Here is a 16,548-nt window from a genome sequence, read left to right as displayed (position 1 = left end):
GCTAACGGCTAACAGAAGGGCCGTTCATACCGAGGCGTTCCGGTGTAGCAGTGTTAGCTCAGTGCTAACTTTACTAATTAAAGCAGACACATCGATCCGTAGACCTGCCAATACACCAACACTTTTATTTATTGATTAGTACAAACATCGTTGGTTTGGTTCGTTTCACAGTTAAAATAAAATATTATATTATGTATTGATATGGCAATGATTAACAACTGGCCAAATATATCAGCCCTATAATAAATAATTGGAACAAAGCTGCAATTAATTATTGAGAGATAATTAACTGAGGTGTGAAGGGGGGTTTAAAAGGTGCCGTAAACATCATCATCATCACCGTCAGCATAGATCCAGTGTGTGTTTCATTTTAAAGCTGTTTTTACAGACTATTGATCAGACTGATTATTAGTCTTCGAATAGCTGCAGTTCTGGCCGCCTGTGTGTCACTTACTGTAAGTAAACAGGACAAATGAGAAATACATATCTGTACAATGGAATGAACAGATCTGAGTTTGGCAGTACCTTGGTGCTGGAATAAACTGTGACTGAAGGCTTCCACTTACAGCTGAACTCTACAAACATGTCATGTGACACAACAGGTGACAGCAGCATCCTCTTGGTGATCCGCAGAAAAGTCATTTTTGGTCCTCTGCTTCTTCGCGCTGAGACGTGAAAACAGTCAGTCATAAGTAGCAGGAAGGTATTCCAGTTCATCGCTCTCCTCTGGGCCTCTGAATCCCACAGAAGTCCCTCCATCTGAACACACACATATAAACAGAGCGTCACAATGGGTCCACAGCAAACCTCATCTGCAGAGAGAAGGTGAGAGGACACCAAGGAACACAACACAGACTAGAATGAGGCTCTGGACAGAAGAAACAAGGGCCTGAAAAAGCTTCTGTTGGTATGAGGTGAGATAAATGATGAAGTTACAATGAATTTTATGTGAAATGTGGCACTGACCAACGAGACATGACTCAAGAACATGTTTAGATAATTCAAGGAAATAAATGCATAAAATTAGAGATGAGCAAGTGTAAGAACATGACAGAGGGAAAATATGCATATTATAAAATATAAAGTGAGGCCACAGAGGATCAATGAGCCTGCATGCAGAAATGAAAAGAAGGATGCACCAAGACAGACTAAAGAGAGGCCAGGCAGAGCTAGGCGTCAGGAAATGAGACGTGAGTTGTGTCCATACAGAGGTCCTCAGACGACAGCAGCTCAGGAGTCTGGATCCTGCCCTCCTCGTATTGAGTTTTCTTCTCCAGGAGTCGCTGCTTGCTGGGATTCATGTGGACTGAACACACAAGAGTCGTCAACTCTCAGAGACTACTGCAGAAACTACCCACTGTAACAAGCTGCTGTCATACCTGAGGGGCCTGGAGAAGCTGTGTGCAGGGAACTCGCAGGTGAGAACTCATACAGTCCCCCTGAAGCTCCCACTTCAGTCTGCCCCCCGCTGCCCTGTCCTGTGGGGGCCCCTGGGAGTCCTGACCTGTGACTGTTGAGCTGGCAGAAGTTGTACTGGTCCTCAATGGGCACAGACGGCTGGCTGCACAGGGACTCTCTGGGTCCAGCTGGACTGTGATACCAGTCTCTGGAGGATGGAGGTGTGCAGCTGGTCGCATTGGATCTGAGCTGGGAGCAAAGGTCATACTGGGAGAAACCTCGACTCTCATCGGTTTCACATGGGCCAACAAATGAGGTGGAGGAAGAAGAGAGAGGAGGAAGGGGGGAGGAGGAGGAGTGGAGTGGGTGAGGAGGGGTGTGGGAGCATGATGATGATGGTGATGATGAGGAGGACTGGGAGGGCTGATATGTGTCCTCTAATGGTCCCAGTTTAGAAAGCTGGTTGGACAGAGCTCTCACACTGGAGTCCATGAAGGAGGGGGGTCTGCCCTGGGTCTGAGGACTGATAGAGGAGGAGGTCGAGGAGCTAGTCTTTCTCACAGAGTTGTGGATGTCCTGAAGTCTTTCAAACACCTGTGAAGAAAAGACAGCGGTGACAAAAAAGAAGAGGATCCAAACAGGAGCCCTGGCAGACCGATAGACCATCTGGACCTGCACTCAGTCCACAGAAGGCTCTGACCTCAGTCATGGCCGGTCTCTTCTTCCTTTTCTTGTCCAGACACTTGCAGGCCAGCGCTGCCACCTGCAGGCAGTCCACAGGCTCAGCAGCGCCCCCTGTAGACAGAATGAAGACAGCAAGTAAGAGGTAGCAGGGCAAGCTTGAGAAGGACAGACACTGTGGACAAACACTGAGGACAGATACTGAAAAAACAGAGAGGAGAGACAGTGAGGACAGATACTAAACACCAAGAACTGACACAGAGGACAGACCTGCGGTCAGACGCTCGTCCAGCTGTCTCCTCCAGGCTGCCTCAAATGAGCTGCTGAGCCCGACCTCGATTTCTTCCACCAGGTCTTTCTGCAACCAGACAACATAGAAGTGTTGACAGGAACCTGTCATCTGATCTGCCCGGACTGCACAGTGTTGCATTAGGGATATTTTCGGATTATTTCGCAGCCTGAACACCAAACAAACTCGAAGGCTGACCAGCAGCCATGTGTCACCTGCAGGACTACGGACCTGCACAGGGATCTGACCAGGTTAACCGTTAATTAATCACTGTTCCACTACAAACACGAGTGATTTCATTAGACCACCTGACCCAGACCAAAGCAGCCGTTTCAGAGTACAGGGAAACTCAAGCCTGTGAACATAGCTGGCTCTGACCAGGTATCTGTCTCTGGAATTCCCATCCCTCTCCAGAGCTCGCCGTCCAGTCAGCACCTCCAGCAGGACCTAAAAACACAGGTCAGTTTACACATCAACACAGTGTCAAGTCATGAAGACGGAGCCTTATCTCTCATCAGCCCTGCAGCATCTTACCACTCCAAAGCTGTAGACGTCCACTGCTGTCCCCAGCTCTCCGCTCCTCACATATTCATCTGGCAGATATGCCACCGTTCCTCTCACCGTCGCCGTTTTAATGACGGATGCTGTCAGAGGTGCTGGACCACAAGACACGAACCGGGCCAGACCAAAGTCAGACAGCTTGGCCACCATGTGGTGGTCTAACAGGATGTTGGAACTGCAAAGACATAAGACACCACGATTACCAAACTACACCTGCATGGTTCGAACCGGGAAAATCACACGCTGTAACGTCCTCTGCAGCGACGTCCACACTGACACTGACCTCTTAACGTCTCCGTGGATCAGCGGCGTTTGACCTTCAGGGGGAGAGTGGAGGAACTGCAGAGCTGCTGAGGCTCCTTCAACAATACTGATCCTCTGAGACCAGGACAGGACGGTACACTCCTGAAACACACACAGGTAAATGAACACACACTCCTAACACACGGACATGTAATCTGCATGTGTATGTGTGCATTACATCGTGTAGCTGGTCCTCCAGTGATCTGTTCTCCATGTATGTGTAAATGAGACACATTGATCCTTTTCCTTCACTAAAACCCAACAAATCCACGATGTTGGGATGTCTGAACCTGAAGAGGAGACACACAGTTAGATGGTCTCACACACACACACTGGTTAGGCACACTTGATGAGTAGGTTCACTCACTTGGACAGTTTCTCTACCTCAGTCTGGAAACTCTCCTTCAGCAGAGTCCAGTCTAACAGAGAGTCCTGTTAACAGAAGAGCAGGACAAGTCACAGCCCTGTCTCTGCCAGCAGAATGGTCCTGCTGTAGAGGACAGGCTTTGGTACCTGTCTCTGTCAGAAAAACACCGTAACCTGAAGTACTGGGTAAATGAAGGGGAACAGAGCTGCCCTTTGATTGGCTAACCTGTTTGAGTCTCTTGACGGCGCAGTCCATCTTACTCAGACATGCTCTGTACACAATTCCAAATCCTCCCTGCCCCACCTGCAGGGAGGGGGAGAACCCATCTGTGTGAGAGTAAACCTCATTGTATGACCAGCACATCACTCTGCCGGCACCGGCGCCACCGCCGCCGCTGCTGCTGCTACCGCCGCCACTGCAGCTACTGCTGCTGCTGCTGCCACTGCTGCTGCTGCCGCCGCTGCTGGTGCTGCTGCTGCTGCTGGTCACCACAGACTGCAGGTGGAAGGGTGGCAGGGCAGGTCCAGGTAGCGGTCTTTCTCTTCCTTTGTCAACTAAATAAAAAGCAGAGCTTCTCACAGTCACTGACCAGTCCCAGGGATGTGCAACAACAGTCTGTGGTTGGTTGACAAAGGCCTGACAGATGATCAGGTAGAAGAACATGTGCACATCCTAAGTGTGTGCATGTGTGTTACCTGTTTGTCTCAGGTGGCAGGGGCTTGGTGTGGGTGGGGCCTCTTTGTGAGAAGAGTCAGGAGCAGGAGGCGGAGGAGGATGGGGAGGAGCGGAGGAGCAAGGATTCTGACTGGAAGCCCCTGAGACACACAGAGATTAATATTAAAACATCATCAGAGGCCAGAGGGTCATCAATGACCAGAGGGGAGCTCACAGCTCAGGATGACATCACAGGGCCGGAACAACTGCAGGCTCTCCAACAGATCAATCAACTCGCCGACTCGACCGTTCCTGTTTGCCCATTGGTTCATCACAGCATCAGTCCGCCTGTCCCTCCTCTCAGCCAATCGCATATCAGTCTGTTCAAGGAGGACCTCTGAGGCTACAGGACAGACAGAGAGAGAGAGAGAGAGAGAGAGAGAGAGAGAGAGAGCATTCATTTGATCAATGAAGTTCAACCTGTGACAAGAAGGAGACAGGAGAGAGAGGAGGAAGGAGAGAGAGAGGAGAAGAAGAGGGAGACAGGACAGAGGATGAAGGAGAGAGAGAGGAGAAGAAGAGGGAGACAGGACAGAGGATGAAGAAGAGAGAGGAGAAGAAGAGGGAGACAGGACAGAGGATGAAGAAGAGAGAGGAGAGGAAGATGGAGACAGGACAGAGAGGATGAAGGAGAGAGAGAGGAGAAGAAGAGGGAGACAGGACAGAGGATGAAGAAGAGAGAGGAGAAGAAGAGGGAGACAGGACAGAGGATGAAGAAGAGAGAGGAGAAGAAGAGGGAGACAGGACAGAGGATGAAGAAGAGAGAGAGAAGAAGAGGGAGACAGGACAGAGAGGATGAAGGAGAGGGAGGAACAAACATGCAGCAGACATCATTACAGAGGACAGACATGAACAGCAGGTGACAGGTGAACACCTGAGCGGACTGACGTGACGTCATGTTTACGTGTTGCAGCAGGTTGTTTCCTGCGGCGGCTCGCATGTTGGATCGTACAGTCGTAAGGACATCACTGACTGTAACATCACAACTAAATAAAATAACTTTAATTAACTAAAATAAGGATTGTTGGAGGACTGTCAGTGTGATTATTAGTTTGATTCATTGATTAGGACCGGAGACATGTTTGTGTTGAAACAACCTTCAATCTGTCTCAGACAGGAACTCAACGTTAGCCGTTGGCATACAGTCTCAGACTCACCAAAGCGGGTCCAGTCACGGTCCGACAGTCCGTCCATGACCCGGCAGAACGCCCAGTACACATTGGAGGGCAGTTCGAAAAGCAAGCGTCCCCTCAGGTGTCCCCCCGACATGTCTGAGCCACCAGTTAGCTCGCGGTGACACTCACACACTGACCCGGACCACTGGGTCACATGAGAACCACCCGGAACCAGCCCGTTGAAACTTTTAAAACTCTCCTTATCCACGAAGTTCTGCTCCTTTTGCCGCTTCCGCCCGCAGCGCCCACAAGCTCCCCGCAGTAAGAGCCGCTTCCGGTCCGTGCTACAAAATAAGAGTCTGACGGACTTGGACCGCATAGTGACACCTGAGACACACTGGATTCTTTGATGCCTTCCTTCAGTCTGGACTTTTCGGCTCCACCTGGGGAGGAGGAATCCCCTCAGATGGTAGAACCCCTCTGATCTTAAAGAAAGATTCTGATTCTGATTCTGATCATTCTGATCTAATCAGAATCAAGAATCTTTATTGTCACTATGCAAGGCACAATGAAACTGTGTTCAGCAGCTCTTGGCTTAAGGCACACATGGAATGAAAAAAATATATCTAAATAAATAGAAATAGAATAAAGAATAAAAGCAGCAAATTAACTTTTTTTTTAAAGTGAGCAGTATGAATATATTGCAGCATATTAATGTTCAAAAGTACCGTCTGTCTGTGTACAGACTTATTGCTCATGAATGGAGAATGAATGCAAAAGATTAGAGAAGTGACGAAAAACATTTTCCATCCACCGGTGGATCAGAGCCATATGAGCTGACCTGGACCTGGTGTTTCTGTATCAGTTCTTTATGTTAAAATTTGGATGTTGGACTTTTATTTTGTTACAGGAAGTCCTGAATGGACACTTCCTCTCGCATTTGACTGAGGCGACTCATTTCCCCTTTTCAACGTTTGTAAACGTGACATCACAAACACTTGAGTTCAGCGTGTTTGAGTGACGTCAGACTGCAGTGAGAACGCACTTCCCCTCTCACTCATTCTTTGTTGTCAGTCAGCAAGGAATTAGGAAGGAATTAGGAAAATTAGGAAGTAGAAATCAAGAATCTTTACTGTCAGCAACTCCTGGCTGAAGACACACCTCAAATATATAGAAATAAATAGAATAAAGAATAAAAAGGATAAAAGCAACAGTGCAAATCAACATTTTAAAGTGAGCGGTATGAATATATGTGTGTCAGTCAGTAGACTGAGAGAGCCTATCTGTAGAAACGCTGCTATGTCATCGCTGCTACTACTGTGAATGATACGTACATGTTATAGCACAGTGTGTATGTGTGTGTGTGTGTGAGTGAGTGTGTATCAGAAACAGGAATACTTTATTGATCCCAGGGGGGAAATTGCTTGCATTCCAAGAGCTCCATGCATCATTAGAGACAGGTTAGAAATAAAAGAAATAAGGTAAATTAGTAAAAATAGAATAAAAATAAAAAACTAAATACAATTCTAAACAATAATAAACATTCAAGTCAAAACCGGTAGTCAAATATAATACAACCTATTCTGACAGTGTCCACAATAAATCCAACATGGATATAATTACAAGACAGTGTGTTAGATCAGATTGATCTCAGAGGGAGGAGGTGTACAGTTTGATATGATGGTATGTGTAGGCCTATGTGGGAATGGACCTGACTCTTTCCAAGAGTTTAAATCGAGGCAACTGGACTCAAGGATTGTTTTTGTGGCCACTTCGGGAGTGGCGAAACGTCTTCAAAAAACAATCCTTGAGTCCAGTTGCCTCGATTTAAACTCTTGGAAATGTCTATGACCTGGATGAATGAGAGCATCCACAGATATACCCGACTCTTTATCTGGTCTTTCTTACCCTATCCTGAGGCCGGAACCTGGAAGTGCGACTAAATTTCATTGTATTTGTGCAATGTGACAATAAAGTCTCTTAATCTTAATCTATCTCAGCTATACGAGTGAGAAGCAGGGTACACCCTGGACAGGTCACCAGTCACAGATAAATAGATGGATAGATATAAATATAAAAAAACAAACTTTTATATTTTTTTATTTCCCGCCTTGTCTTAACTGTAAACTGTTACGGTTTTTCCATGTTTGATGATAATATTAAAATCAATACTTTTATTTGATGAGTGTTCAGCATGGTCAGTAAAAATCCTCCCGGCGTATTTGTTTTACACACCACGAAATTGGGCCCTGAACGTCTCACCCTCACCGTGTCTGAACTCACATCTCGCGGGACGTCACGCCTCCGCGCCGCCGCGCTGAACCCAAGAAGGGCCCAGATCTCGCGATGTTTGGTGTCTGACGGCGATAGAAATGGAGTCGGAGGGGGCGGGGTGCAGCGGGAGGGAGCGGAGATGTTTGGAGTCTTTTTTTAATATAAAATTATTTATTTAAATAAAAATGGCCGCCGTGGAGAGCGGAGAGGAGAGACTGTAAGTGAGGTTTTATCATTTTATCCTCCGTTAACCGCCACAGCCGCCACCGCCTCCGACCGCCGCGAGCCTTTTCTGTCGTGTATTTTATTGAAGTAAAAGTGCGTTGAATTTTACCCCGGCCTGTCTCGGCGGAGCGGGGTTAGCGGGAATACGTCACCAACTTGCTGCTAAGTCTGTACTTTAGCTGTTGTAGCCGGAGCGCAGGTTAGCTTTAGCTTTACCCGCTCACCGTGCTTCGCCGGGCCGCCCTGACTTCCACACAACTCCCCGAGAAGTCAGAACCGGGTTCGGGGGCGGCGTGTCTGTCACAAACATCCAAGTCCTTGTCAGAAGCGGCGGTTTCAGCCGCCTCCGGTAGACATGCAGGGAGCTAAAGGGCTGCTAGCGGGTTAGCAAACACACCATGTTTTCATGTGGGAAGGGTATAGTGGCCGGCTGCTCACACTACTCATCAATATCCCAGGTCAACTCCCCCTTCCCACTGCACACTCACACGCGGGACCCTACGCCGCAGGGCCAGCTGACACACATGATGATTAGCAAGCGGCTGCCTCGGTGCCGCTGAGCCGCGCAGCACTGTGTTTGTGTGTCCCAGATTCTTCAGCAGCTCACTTCCTGTTCAGCTTCACCTCGACCTGCAGCTTCAGCACCGACACACAATCTACACAGAGCACAGTGACAAACACACATCACCATGCAAAAGACAAGAACAAACGCACACATACACACACACACACACATCAACAACACAAGTTTTTATGTTGCTCTTGTGTCACTGCTGTGCTGCAGTACGTGGAAAGATGCTGGTGCGTGAGAGAGGGTTGTAATGTTTTCAAGTCTTGTCCCTGATTGTACTAACAGCTGAACACAGGAAGTAAACAAGACAGTGACAGGAAGCGAGGTGGCAGTCAGAGTCCCACTGGTGTGTGTGTGTGTGGGTAGCTTCATGGCATTAAGCACTCAGTGAGAAGTTTCATTAAAGGACCTCTGTGTAGGGGGCGCTGTTGTTTCTGTGAGGTGCTTACATCGTTTCTTTTCTGGCCTGGTGTAAATGATCTGTCTCTAAACAGGCGTACTCCGTGAGAATTATACCTCAGGCCACACTGACACACCTGTCAGCACCTGACACAGAGGCCCCGCCCCCTTATCCTTGTGGTCACCGCCTGACGGAGGAAATATTGCACAGATGCTGTTGAAGAGAGAGCAGTAGATAATGACAAGACCGTGATGTGCAGCCTGCGGGCTCTGACCATTTCTCACTTTGTGTTCTTTGTGTTGTTTCTGCTGGTTTCTAAAAATGCAGCGTGTAGTTTGTTTTAATTTACTTCCAAGTTTAACGTGAAGCAGCCGCCATTTTGAGTCAAGAATTTATTGAGATTATCCAGAAGCTCAATAGGATGTTCTGGACTGGAGGTGCTGGTCCTGCCAAAAGCAGGATGTTGCATGTACGGTCCAGACCGCCACACCGGGTTCACAGCGTGTCTGTTCACAGCTGCAGACACGCACGGCTCCGAGACAATACTGATTCTCATCTTCGCTGCTGCGTGTGAAATATATGCAAATACAAAAATCATAACCAAAACAAATCACATGTGCTGAGGGTCTGTGTCACATCTGAGCAGAATTATAAACGATACGTTCCAAAACATCACATTGACGAGATGATGCTATCTCTTCTCTACAGTGAGGAGGGGCAGGAGGGTAAGGCGGAAGCTTCCAGAGAAAGAGACAGGTCCCACAGCAAGGCAAAGAAGGCCCGCCGGGAGCGTCGTCATGCCGACCAGGGGGCAGAATCCACAGCCTCGGCCACACCTTCAACAGCTGGGCAGCAGTCAGAGACAGGGTCGGAGCCACCGACCCAGGTAAGTTGGGATAAGTTGGGGTAAGAGGTGGAGGTGGAGTGCCATATCACCTTGTCCCGAATGATGCCGTTTTCCTCTCATTTCTTCCCTGCAGGAGTCAGAGCCTGTGGCGGGCCCCTCGGAGCCCGGGTCAGAATCTACAGCTGGCAGTGACTCGGCAGGGTCTCCCAGGCAGCGTCGCTCCATCATTCGGGACCGCGGGCCACTGTATGATGACCCATCACTGCCTGAAGGCTGGACCCGCAAACTGAAACAAAGAAAGTCTGGACGCTCTGCCGGGAAATTTGACGTCTACCTGATCAAGTAAGCCACACCCACCCTGACTGTGTGCTGAGCCACGCATCAGGATGAGCGCTGATGATGTTCTCCTCTCGTCTTGCGGTTTAGCCCAGAGGGGAAGGCGTTCCGTTCCAAGGTGGAACTTATTGCCTACTTCCAGAAGGTTGGTGACACAACCACCGATCCCAACGATTTTGACTTCACTGTCACCGGGCGTGGGAGCCCCTCCCGCCGTGAGAAGCGCCCGCCCAAGAAACCAAAAGTGGTGAAACCATCAGGACGGGGCCGTGGGAGGCCCAAAGGTACCAAAGAGTGATTCTATGATCTGCTGCACAAACTGCAGCTCCTGACGGTCTGTACTTCTCTCTTTATATTTGTGTAGGCAGTGGGAAGATGCGGCAGGCTACAGAGGGCGTGGCCATGAAGCGTGTGGTTGAAAAAACCCCAGGAAAACTCCTGGTTAAGATGCCTTTCGGCAAGGCGGAGTCCTCCCCTGGTACCACCTCCTCCACCTCAAAGGTATGATGAGTTTATCTGTGGTTTCTGTCTGTCTGATGTTCTGTCTGTGATCTTATGTCACTGACATGAATTCACTGACATCTCACTGAGTTTGAAGGCAACTGGACTTGTTACAGTTTTAACCCACAGAACTGATGACTATTGTATATTTTATTGGTAGTTTATTTTATTATGTATATAGTTTTTTAACTTCTGTATCTGTGCTATTGCAATAATACAACTTCCCCATTGTGGGACAAACAAAGGTTTTCTTAATCTTAATCTTAATCTTAACCTTAAACTCCTCAGATGAGCAGCGAAACGTCTTCAAAGAACACTGATCAAGTCCAGCTGCCGCGCTTCAAACTCTTAAACACTGTGATCTTAGGCCCCGTTCACACTGGAGAAAGTCATTCCAGCTAGAGTAGGATTGAGCCCAGACAGCCTTCAAGCTGGATGCGTTCAGACCTATTTTCAAATCTGGCTAGCACACACTTGTGTCCGCACTCAATCCGGCTTCATCCAGCGTGTTTGCTGTCCTCCAAACCACTAGGTGGCGCCTTGTAATATACAGAGTCCGTTCAGGTCGCGGTAGGACCTCATGTGCGCATGCGTCGTGCGTTTTTTTGTCCCGTGTCGCGCCCTGTGGACCGGAAGTAGCACATCGCTAACCGGAAGTAACATGGCTAGCCGGATTCGCTAGCCACATTTGCGTTCACACCTGAGCCATATTTGAGCCAATCCGGCTAGATCCACCTCTCGTGGGTGGATCTAGCCGGATTGAAATCAAACTGGATACAGCCGGATTCGAGGTGTTCACACTCAGAAAAAACACATCTGGATAGGCCTGAATCCCGCTTTAGCCAGATTTTTTTCCCCAGTGTGAACGGGGTATTAGTTCACTACCTGGATCCTTAACACTGAAGCTCAGTCGTTACTTTTTCAAATGCAGTGACGGAAGTGATGTTAACGCTCATACCTTCCCTGCAGGTGACACCTCCTGCCCTGCAGCCCAAGTCCCGTCCTGGCAGAAAGAGGAAATCAGAACAGGAAGTCCCGCCCCCACCACAGACTGCCCCCAAAAAACGGGGCAGGAAACCAGCGTCGGCAGCTTCCTCGGCCGCCGCAGGCTCCGCCTCCTCGGCGTCAGCCTCCAGTAGCTCAGCAGCAGGAAGTTACACTGCAGCTGCGATTTTGGCGGCTGAGGCCAAACGGAGAGCAGCCAAGGAGTCTTCCGCCAAACCTGTCGTCCAGGAAACAGCCCTGCCAATCAAAAAACGCAAAACAAGAGAGACAGTGGAGGAGAAGGAGAGTGTCCAGACTCCTGTGGCTACGGCCGCGGAGGCTGGAAGGACGGCCGCTGCAGAGGAAGAGGGAAGTTCAGCGGAGGGGGCTTCAAGCTCAGAGCATAAGTCTGCCCCCTCTGAACACAGCCAATCACAGTCACAGAAGCAGCCCTCTGCTTCAGATGAGGGCCAGTCACATGGACACAAGACACATAAAGGACGCAAGCACAAAGAGAAATCTGGAGATGGAGGAGGCAGAGGAGAAGAAGGAGGTGAGGCTGTGGGAGAGACAGGAGGAGAGGGAGGAGGAGGCAGAGGTAGCAGCAGTAGCAGTAGCATCAGTCCATCGAAAAGCCACAAACGGAAGGAGCGACCGCCTCACAAGCACCACCATCACCACCACCACCACCACCATCATCATCACCGCCACCAACAGTCCTCTGCCTCCACTTTAGATCAACCACCCCCACCCCCACCTCCTCCTCCTCTTCCAGTGTCTGTACATCCAGCTCCCTCCAGCCAGCTCAAGCCTGAAGCTGAGCCCCAGACTGTGCCTCCTCTCTCCCCTCAACCGTCTCAGCAAGCTCCATCCAGACCGCAGTCCACGTCTCAGTCCCCGCCTGAACCTCAGCATTCTACACGTCAGCCACACCCCCAGCCTCGTCCCCACACCCAGTTTGCCAGTCAACCCCAAGACCAAACTCGATACCCAGCACCCCAGTCCTCCCCTACCAGACACGTACCGCAGCCACGGCCCCAACAACCTCCACCCCAAACCCACAGTCAGCCTCAGGCTGCCAACCAGAAGATCACCTCACAGTCTGTCCACTCCCCTGCCCATCACCGATCCCAGGTTCAGGCTCAGCATGCTCCTCCGCAGTCCCCATCCGTTCTACATGTCCATCCACCCCAAACAAGGCATCCACATCCACAAACCCAGTCTCCTGCAGCACTCCAACCTCAAACCCAACCCAGGCACCTGTTTCAACCCCAGGCCCAGCTCAAACAGCAGCCCCAGCCCCGGCAGTCACCTCATCTCCAAACCCAGGCCAGGACCCTAGCATCAGGTCAGGGCCAGTCCCAGTCCCAGTCCAGATCCCCTGCACAACCTGAATCTCAAATACAGACCAGAAACCCAGCTCAATTGCAGCCTCAAACTCTGTCCAGGACCCAGCCTCAGCCTCACCTTCAAACCAGACAACAAGCGCAGCCACAGACAAGGCATCCGCTGCAACACCAACTCCAGACTCAATACAGACAACAACCCAGACAGTCCTTCTCCCAGCCAAGACCACCCCAGTCCCAAGCACAACCACACTTTCAGCGGATTCAGACACAGCTGCATCCCCAGCACCACTCTCAGCCTACCAGGCCACACGTGCAGCACCTTTCATCCCACCGACCACCTTCTAGTCTCAACAGGACCAACCTTGTCCCAGCTCAGCAGAACATGAGTGAACAGCCCCAAGACCTGAGCACTACGCGGCCCGGCCGAGGAAGTGCGCCCCCGAGCCGAAACGTCAGCATGGAAGGTGTCAGGGCAGAAGGGAGGGGGGAGTCCACCCCAACAGCAGAAAGCAGAGAGGTGTTAGGAGGAGACAGGGGGTCAAACAGCACCTCCAGACCTCCTGGACCTCCTGGAGCTGTGGCAGCTGGTGTTGTGCCTGGAGCAGATGGTAGGGCCAGGCTCAGGGCGGAGCCAGAGGCAGCAGGTGAGGGCAGGGAGCTCAGAGACATAGTTCCCCAGTCTGCCGTCCCCTGTCCCAGCCGAGAGGAGACCGTAGAGTCACGGACTGCTGTCAGTGAAAGAGTCAGCTGATTGGTCGGACCAATGAACTGGTTGACCGACTGGCTACCTGGCAGACTGAGTCAGCACCAGGTGAAGGAGGAGTGTCTGATGAGAGCGTCACTCAGAGCTGGAGCGACTCTGTAAAGTTCTGGACGTGAAGGAACCCGTTGCTGAGGGACAGAAGGGTGGAGCTTTTTTTCTAGGAAAAACAAAGAAAAGGAAAAACAGATAAAACGTGTGTGTATATACTCAAAAGGCAGCTGTTGTGTCCCGCTAGTCTCCGTGGGGAGGGGGGAGTAGTTTGGAATCAAAATGCTTAACACCACATTACTCTGAACGAAACGTTGCTTCCGGAATATAACCTGTTTTTTATTTTGTATTTTAATAGTTTATTGTTTTGTCTGTAATACAGCTTTAAACTGACATTATTGACTGACGGTCCCCGACTCATCGCTGTGCTGCTGACTGACGGTCCATCACTAAAACTCCCGACTGTCCTGTACTGAAACTGGTCCTGACTGAAGCCTCAGAGGTGATGTGGGGCGGCGGTTTGCACCTTAAACCGGTTTTGTAGAAATCTCACACTTTGTTTTTTTTCCATTAAAGCCACAATAAACAGAGAGGAGGCGCTAATCTTTCCACCCGCTTCCAGGCTGCCCCAATGCTCAGTCTGGTTTATTAAACCTGACTCTACACAGGCATCCAGAATCTGGTTTGAAACATGTAAACCCATGTGAGGAGCTCTTCTTTCAACTTGTTCTTCCAGGATTCTTCCTCCCGGTCTTCGCGGTCCGTTTGTTCTGTTTTTGTTTGCACTTTTATATCAAAGTAAAAACCCACTCCTCCCGTAGCTTCGTTTCAGTTTCTAGTCTTACAGAAAGAGTGGGACGGACTCATCGTGTCTTCATGTTGAATGTCTGGAACAGTTTGTTCAATCGACTGCCTGCATGTCGCTCAGAGACCCTGCAGGCCATCAGCTGGAGTGCACGTATGCAGAGGCTGACCCATGAAACCTGGGCTGAGGTCCAGTCCAGCTTCACCAGCCAGTGTGGATGTGAAGGCGCGACCAGAGCAAAGTAACGCTGTGGGACAACAAAATGGACGACGTTATTAAGAAGTTCCTTTATTACCTCATTTATATTAACTCATAATATATTATATATTATATTTTATTTTATTTTTAGAAGCACTGAACAGTGTAGCTATGATGCTAATGTTGTTAGCATCAGGTGACTACGATTCAGATGCTGTGTTCACATCCCCGCAGAATTATATCTTTACTAGACCAGTTTGGAACACGTGTTAATCCCTGATTGACTGACGTCTCTGATGTCCGGCAGCTTAGCAGTGCCTGCTGGGTAATCTGAGCTCCTCTAAAGAAACAAGGTGTTTGAGTCTGGACGGCTTCTCACTTCCTGGTTTTGCTGTCCGTGTTCCTTTGGGGAAAGCTCAGTGCTCAGAACACTCACAGTAACTGAATGTCTTCATCCCAGATGAATTATTGTGCCTCGCTCTGAACGCCGCGGCCGCCTGAAGCTGCGTTGCCGTGACCTCGCACAGGTGAAGCCTCTGCATACGCTGCACAGCCCGCTGCCCAAAACCCGTTTGCTTGGCACAGTACTCAAACGCCCCCTCTGTGATCGGACTCACTCCACAGGACTTGACCCGGCACCACCTGCAGTAACCAGCCACCATATTGCATGTTCCAGAGTTTAGTGCCTATAATATTGTGCGTCTTGCCAGGAGCCACCATGTCAGCCAAGCCATGTTGTGTTTCTAGACTTAGTAGTGATGTGTGTGGTGACTTCATAGTTGCTAATATTGAGGATGAATATTCTGCTTTTACTCTGGTTGGAATTCAGTGGAATCTTCAATACACTGTCGCTGTAGACAAACTAGTTTTTACCTGTTTTCTTATTTTTCTTTCTAACTAAAAGCGTTTGTTGTCCCCTGACCTGTGTCCTTTGTTTGAATGAACACCGTCACCTCAGCCCGACCTCCGCACCTGTGAGGGGGAAGCTAATGTTAGCCTGTGTGTGGAGTTTATGTTCAATCTGACATTGTTGAGCTGAGGTCACAGCTCTGGTCCAATCACAAGCTGCAGATAAACCACTGAGCCAAAGTTCACACAGGACCGACCCTCCTGTCCCACAGGGGGCGCTCTGAGACAGTCCAGAATGAGCTGGGCCTAAAAAACAAACTAAAAAACTCTAAATTCTCATTTTCATCATGTTTGATTTGAGATGTTTTACATCTTTACTGATCAATAATACTCTCCTTCTATCAGTGATGTCACCACGAGCCACTTCCCAGCACCCTCCGTTCTGATTGGACACATCAGCCAGCAGCAGCAGAGCCCCTATAGAGAGATATATGAGGACTCCATGGAAGGAGGACCTCCTGTCCCCATCAGTCCTGATCTGAACGGACCAATCAGCAGCTGTTAGCAGCATGCTAGTGTTTGATGGGCCTGTTTAACAGCAGGTTCAGTGTTCAGTCTAAATAGGGTGGACCTTTAGGTCTGCTGCTTCAAAAAGGGGGGTCAAAGCAGAGGAAGAGAGCTAGGTCAAGTCCAGAAACCAGGGCAGCATGTGTGACTGAGTCTGATTCTGGATGCTGTCACTCATTCATGTGTAGGAGTGGAGTCAGAATCAGACATACTTTATTAATCCCAGGGGGATTGTTTAATGGAGGGACCTGGACTCATGGATGTGGTTCTGAAGACTCCCCGAGTGGCAGAACTGATGAGGCCAGATGTCTTCAGTCAGAGTCCGTGAGTCCAGTTCCCTCCATTAAAACTCCTGGGCGGTGACCTCTTACCTGTTACCATGGTAACAGCACCGTGACCTCTCGGTGACCTCTGAAAGGCTGAAAACCCGGCCCTCTGATTGGCTGACTAGAAGACAGGTGAA

At 49.6% G+C, this 16,548-nt stretch overlaps 2 protein-coding genes across 2 annotated transcripts; one reads left to right on the top strand and one right to left on the bottom strand.

Annotated features, from left to right (window-relative positions):
• Positions 1–99: 99 nt before the first annotated feature.
• irak1 (interleukin-1 receptor-associated kinase 1) lies at positions 100–5,739 on the bottom strand. Its single transcript, XM_028409641.1, has 14 exons — positions 5,471–5,739; positions 4,489–4,656; positions 4,295–4,414; positions 3,825–4,153; positions 3,600–3,664; positions 3,411–3,522; positions 3,213–3,334; positions 2,903–3,104; positions 2,747–2,815; positions 2,350–2,437; positions 2,099–2,193; positions 1,380–1,992; positions 1,208–1,306; positions 100–759 (listed from the first exon to the last, which is right to left on the bottom strand). The coding sequence occupies exons 1-14, from the start codon at positions 5,580–5,582 to the stop codon at positions 683–685; spliced, it is 2,271 nt and encodes a 756-aa protein (XP_028265442.1). The 5' UTR covers positions 5,583–5,739; the 3' UTR covers positions 100–682.
• A 2,050-nt stretch (positions 5,740–7,789) lies between these two features.
• Positions 7,790–15,590, top strand: mecp2 (methyl CpG binding protein 2). The gene is made up of 6 exons (XM_028409632.1): positions 7,790–7,919; positions 9,607–9,784; positions 9,879–10,087; positions 10,172–10,365; positions 10,446–10,582; positions 11,552–15,590. The coding sequence occupies exons 1-6, from the start codon at positions 7,888–7,890 to the stop codon at positions 13,664–13,666; spliced, it is 2,865 nt and encodes a 954-aa protein (XP_028265433.1). The 5' UTR covers positions 7,790–7,887; the 3' UTR covers positions 13,667–15,590.
• Positions 15,591–16,548: the final 958 nt, after the last annotated feature.

Source organism: Parambassis ranga, chromosome 7 (assembly GCF_900634625.1).
Source record: "Parambassis ranga chromosome 7, fParRan2.1, whole genome shotgun sequence".
NCBI classification, from domain to species: domain Eukaryota; kingdom Metazoa; phylum Chordata; class Actinopteri; family Ambassidae; genus Parambassis; species Parambassis ranga.
Note: the sequence above shows the minus strand (reverse complement) of the source record. Positions and strands in the feature narration are given on the sequence as shown.

Bases quoted from the DNA above. Each gene is read 5' to 3' on its own strand.
- irak1 (XM_028409641.1), bottom strand. From the start codon at position 5,582: ATGTCGGGGGGACACCTGAGGGGACGCTTGCTTTTCGAACTGCCCTCC. The intron at 3,105-3,212 runs GTCAGTGTCAGT...ATGTCTTTGCAG, and splicing joins ATCCACGGAGACGTTAAGAG to TTCCAACATCCTGTTAGACC. The intron at 2,194-2,349 runs GTCTGTCCTCTG...TTCTGTCTACAG, and splicing joins GGACGAGCGTCTGACCGCAG to GGGGCGCTGCTGAGCCTGTG.
- mecp2 (XM_028409632.1), top strand. From the start codon at position 7,888: ATGGCCGCCGTGGAGAGCGGAGAGGAGAGACT. The intron at 10,088-10,171 runs GTAAGCCACACC...CTTGCGGTTTAG, and splicing joins TTTGACGTCTACCTGATCAA to CCCAGAGGGGAAGGCGTTCC. The intron at 10,583-11,551 runs GTATGATGAGTT...CCTTCCCTGCAG, and splicing joins CCACCTCCTCCACCTCAAAG to GTGACACCTCCTGCCCTGCA.